This window comes from Patagioenas fasciata, assembly GCF_037038585.1.
Source record: "Patagioenas fasciata isolate bPatFas1 chromosome 19 unlocalized genomic scaffold, bPatFas1.hap1 SUPER_19_unloc_1, whole genome shotgun sequence".
Lineage (NCBI taxonomy): Eukaryota > Metazoa > Chordata > Aves > Columbiformes > Columbidae > Patagioenas > Patagioenas fasciata.
The window spans coordinates 1,242,103-1,247,695 of NW_027288507.1; the positions used below are offsets into that span (position 1 = coordinate 1,242,103).

A 5,593-nucleotide genomic window follows, 5' to 3' on the forward strand; every position below is an offset into this window, starting at 1 on the left:
CGACCACACGGCAGCTCATCCCATTTCAATCCCTCCCCCAAATCTACCTGCAAGTTCTTGAGAGCTCCTCTCACCCAGGTGAGATGGAGAAGAGACATCCGTCCCTCAGCCCAAGTAGATTCACTAATTCCTACATTGGCTTCGCCATCCCAGGCTGCTCCCTTGAATTCTTGAATTAGATTCTGGAGGAACTGTTACTCTTTTAGCAACTAATTTGAATGAAAAAAACCTATTGCTATAATAAAAGCATTCTGAAACTAATAGACACTGGCAGATCATCTTCTCAGGCCATTTTGTCCATTAACAGCAGCTGTGTCACGCACCTGTGCTGTTAGATTGCCCACAGAAGAATTCAGAAGACCTATGAAGATGTCACATATTTCCTTATTTGGAGAACAGAATCTACAATGATTATTGAAGTGTATCACCACTATCCATATAAAATAAATGAGAGATACTCCATAGATAGTGTGAGGACATCACTATCATCTGTATCACACTTGACTGATGAGTTCTCTGCCCTTACCTGAAGTTTGAGGCCAAACTTTTGCCAAGAGATTTTAGATTTAAAACCCATCACCATCCGCCAGAACAATCCTAAGAAAACAGAACTAACCAGCCACCTCCAAAAACCATCTTCCAACTGCTCTTGGACACTGCACCCAAGAAAAAGACCAGCAAGACAAAATCCCCTCAAAGGGTCCCCACGGGGAGGTTGGGAAGACACAAGAGCGCACGCAGTTCACGTTTGGGCTGCAAAGCAAGCAGAAAAGAAAAATCCAAATAAAACCACAGGATGGGACTCGAGAACAGGTTGTGTCACAGAAGAACCAGTTTCCCGGTCCCAGCTCCCCTGCCAGGGCCAGAGCAACGGGACCCTGGGCTTTCCCCTCACACCCATCTACTCTCCCCACGAAAGGACATCTGGGTTCCTCCAGCGCCCACCACAGCCCAGCCTCATATCCAGCTATCGCTCCCAATAAATCATTTGGCAAATCAAGGAGCGGTTAAAACTAACGATGGTGAACAACCCAGCAGAGCACAGGTCTGTGCTGACTTTACAGCAGCAGGGAAGTCTAAAAGACAATCAATATTTTTGTACCCATAAAATAAGAGGACACTGAAGGAATATCTGTGGAGTCACACTGGGGGTTTGTTTGGGGTTTTTGCTGCTCTTGTTTTTAGTTTGGGTTTTTTTTTTGGTTGTTTTGTTTGTTTGGGCCCATTTTGGTTTTGGTTGAGTGCCTTTTTTTCCCCCAGTCATCTTTCCTATGAGAACAGCAGCTTGAGCCTCCCTCTAAGGCTGAAGAAAGATTTAAATGTACTTCCTGGGAAAAAGAAAACCACACAAAAAACCCACCACCCAAACTTTGAGCCCAGCAGGAACTGTTTCAAGCAGCTACAAGCAACTGCAGAAACAAATAAGAACGTGTTAGGCTGTACCTACTAATCACCACAGGAGACACTAATATGAAAAGTGCTTCTATCTGCATTTTAGTTCCTGACACCTACCTGAACAGATTAAATTACTAAAGCGTTCACACAGCAAAATGGAAGCACTGCAAATAGAACCCAGCCAAATACCTGAACCATCAGCCTCTCTCCAGCTCTGTGTTGCTTGCAGGCACTTAGTTTGTGCTGTATTTGTATTTTTATGCAAGACTGAACACTGATGGAAAGGGAATCAGCATTTTCTCAGGCTGCAAGATTGGCTAACAACCTCCTTTCCCATTTCAAGGGGCAGCACACTTGCTTCAAAACTGCACTGCCTGTGCCCTAAACCCAGTCCACACAAAGGCTGCAAATCTCACACAAGCTACCAGTTATCATTCAGTTTTGGAGCATTTTGGGAAGCTCAGCCTTTCAGCGGAGCAGAAACTTCAGAAAGGTGCAGAGCAGATACTTACAGTGTTGTAATGATCGACATAAACCGCATTTCCCAAGCCAAACACAGCGTATCTCAGGCCTTTCAGATACGTTTTCCCAAAGCGAAAGTCACGCGCTGCCTCTTCTAACCCCTTGCAGAACCACGCTGCACTCTCGGTTGGCTGCCCGTCAGTGTACGTAGCTACCAAGAACACACAAACGTTCCTGCCGGTTGTCTAATAATATCAAGAGAATAGAAGAGATCGGTGCATTTCTCAGAACGCTTCCCATTAGTAAGACAACTGGAACACATGGGGAGTTGGAAGAAGTTAAAAGATGAGGTTTTTTCTAAGTGGGATTTTGGTGTGGGATGCTGCAGGTGATAACCCCAACAGTGGCGAACGGCCATCCCCCCTGCAGAGACGCCTTAAATTAGCCAGGAGAGATCAAACTGTCTGTCTGCTGCTTCACAGAGGTGGTACAAGAGAACAGAACATCTCCCTTCCCCACCCCAATCGACAGCTTCTTGAGCAGACTCTTGCAGCAATCAAGTTTCTCACTGATTCAAAAAAACAACTATCAATATTCACAGAAGAAAAATGCCTCAAGGATTACTCCATCTAAATATGACCAGCAAGGAGTTTTTAGCTTATGAGCCTGTGAAGGCTGCAAATTGTCACCATCTGCTTGTTCTGGCTTTGAACCCTTCCCTGGGGATACAGAGACAGAACAGAGGGACCTGGTGCAACCGCTCTCACTGAACTCACACCTGAGTTACAGAACCAGCTCATACCAAGTCACTGTCACCATCAAAATACTCTAGGCAATCCTCTCCTAGGAATATTCAAAATTTAGGTGTTTTCTGCTGAGGGTTGATGGGCTACACTTATACAGAAGGGAAGCGATTTTTAACACACAGCATTGGGAATTTCCAGAATAATAGGAGAGAAATACAAGGGGAAAAGAGCCTTCGCAACACAAGGAAAAGCTTTTCTTTATTAGTCATATTTATAAGGTACTTACCTCCTCTGGATCATAATCTCCCATGCTGATGACTTCCACAGGCAAACAAAGTGAAATAACGGCTTCAGCCAGACCTCTGGCAAACCTCCAAAAAAAAAAAAAATAGGAATTTATCAATTGCTTCAACCCAAGCATGGTAGCGACCAAACAACCCCCACACGCCCAGTCACAAGACACCTCCCACAACAGAAAGAACAAAGACATCCGAGAACTGGACACTGGACCTAGAATTCCTCATGTTAAGAAAAAAAAAAATCAAGTATATTGGCTGCAAGAAGAGAGTGACATGAATTTTAATGACTAATGATTTCACATTTACACACACCATTTTTTTCAAAAGCACCTAAACCAGTACTTGTCTCTAAGAAGACCCGCTCGCAACTACGGGTACGGCAAGAGTAAACTTTAAACTTCATCATCAATGTCTCTACTGCATGCGCCATTTAAAGCAAGTAGAAAAAAATGTTATTTTTACATAATTTTAAGTTATCTTTCATGTTGGGCAATGACTTCTCATGAGCTAATGAACTTTCTGATGTTTACACTGTGCAATACTTCTAAGGCAAGCAACAGACTTGAGTCTCAATATTTCAAATTACTTCACGTAGGTGGGGAAAAAAAAAAGTAACTGATACCTTTGCTGTGCCAGTCTGAGACCCATAGAAAATCTTTACTTTGCCTCCAGGGTGGCTGATCCATTTACGAGTTTGTCTTCTATTCCTTCAGAAGAAGCTGGATTCCCATTGGATTTTTCACCCTAAGAAACAAGCACCACTTCTCATTCAATCCCTTTTCAAAGTGATGTTAACCCCATTCTCCCAAAACCACTTAAAACACCTATCCTGTGAACAGACTCTCAGCACTAATTAAATGAGGCTATCAAAGCATTTTAGCTTCTCACACCCAGAGAAAGACACAACCACGTCTCTGAACTAGGCCACGCTCCAATAAACTCAGGTCACACGCAGCCGGATCCAGCTGAACGCAGGAACCTCCCAACTCGCGCAGCAGAACTTTGCTCACCTGCGCAAGGAGCTTTTACCATCCTGAACAGCCTAATCCCACTCCCGTCCTAAAACCAGCCCAACCTCATCAGTAACATCAATGGAAAGAGGAACCCGAGAACTCCAGCACAAGTAGAGTGATTGATTTGCAGTGACAGAGCAACCCAGGCTGACACGATCTCTCAGTAACGACGGGAGAAGCGTTCAGCAGAGAGCTGCTCCAACATCAGAGCAACGAGGGCACCGAGTCACCCACAAACATGAGACCGTCCAGGCTGCGGATTATAACCCTCAGGTGCACTGAACTGTAAGGAACGTTCAAGGAAGAAACGTTGTTTTCACAAAACTGGGGAGCTGGCACCTGACCCCCGCGAGGGAAGGGACCGAGACACATCAGACTGTGAATCCTGAATGTAAAACAAAATCTCTTCAAACTAATCCCAGAATGCAAACTGACACCTGTATTTACAAGTTAATCTAGAGGGAAGGACGGCCAAAGAGCCAGGAACCCATTTTTAAATAGATCAATAAGGGAAAGGGTGTTGTTCGGATTAGATGAATGAAATACGTAAACTGAGGCAGGTGTCGGGTGCTCTGTAAACCCTGAAGAACCGACCAGTGGGCAACAGGGGAGGGAAATTGCACCCAGGGTTTGGGGGGATATAAACGGGGGCTTTTTGCCCTATTATGCGTGCCTGCCTTTAGGGAGAACACCCGGTCTTGCAAAATCATTAACAAAATGTGCTTTGCTGAGAGATCCTGCCTGGGCCTGTTCTATTGGCAAGGTGATCGTTTCCTACACGACCACACCTGGGCTCCGCAGTGACCCACGGCGGGGCCCACAGTGGGGCAGCACGTGTCACTGCACCAGTGGGGACCGTCACCCGGCAGCCACTCGCCTCCACACGCAGATTTCGGGGCCTTCTTGGACAAAAGCACTTCCATCTTCCCTTGCCTTCTTTCTGGTTTTGGTGGTGAGGAACTGAACGATGATCCAAATGCTGATCCCAATGATACAGGGAATTGACCTTCTCCCCTGGAGAAGTTGTAGAAACTGAGGGCAACAGAAAGTAGAAATTTGGAAAGGTTGTTAGATGAAGCTTGGAGAGTATTCAGTAACAGGGACAAGGAAGATTCTTGAAAGGATAAGTAAGTATGGAACTGAAGAGGTTGGAAGGCTTTGAAAGCCTTTAGAGAGAGGTCAGTATATATGTTGGGAAAATGAACGTTGGGGAAGGTACAGAGGAAGTAGGCAGAGAGAGAAACAGACAGTAGCAAGTTTTGAAAAAGACTGATGGGAACCTGGAATGAACAGAAACAAGTGGAATTTTTGGTGGATTGACAACAAGTAACAATTACATAGTAGGTAAAGGGAGTCACTGGCCAAAGTGAACGGGCATATTTTTGTGAACCTTTGAAATACAAATTGGGTAAACAAGTAGGTATTGATAAATTTCTATATATGTCCAATTCCTTCCAACCTTTTTGAGAGAAGGAATTTGGCCAGTAATAGAGAAATTAATACAAATCAGGTTATAAACAGAATAATAAAGGACCTCTACCCAGTGGTAGCAAACACCTTTCTGACTGTATTAACTCTAATTTGATTTGGCTTACTGTTTTAGATTTGAAAGATGCCTTTTTGCCTCTCTCTCCGTGAAGCCAGCCAGACAATATTTATGTAAAACCCAGCTCACCTG

General features: G+C 44.5%; 1 protein-coding gene across 1 annotated transcript; it reads right to left on the reverse strand.

Annotated features, from left to right (window-relative positions):
- Positions 1 to 590: 590 nt before the first annotated feature.
- Positions 591 to 4,937, reverse strand: LOC139826650 (S-adenosyl-L-methionine-dependent tRNA 4-demethylwyosine synthase TYW1-like). The gene is made up of 5 exons (XM_071803000.1): positions 4,704 to 4,937; positions 3,525 to 3,646; positions 2,890 to 2,974; positions 1,908 to 2,102; positions 591 to 753 (listed from the first exon to the last, which is right to left on the reverse strand). Exons 2-5 carry the CDS (start codon positions 3,548 to 3,550, stop codon positions 694 to 696), a joined length of 366 nt encoding a protein of 121 aa, XP_071659101.1. The 5' UTR covers positions 3,551 to 3,646; positions 4,704 to 4,937; the 3' UTR covers positions 591 to 693.
- Positions 4,938 to 5,593: the final 656 nt, after the last annotated feature.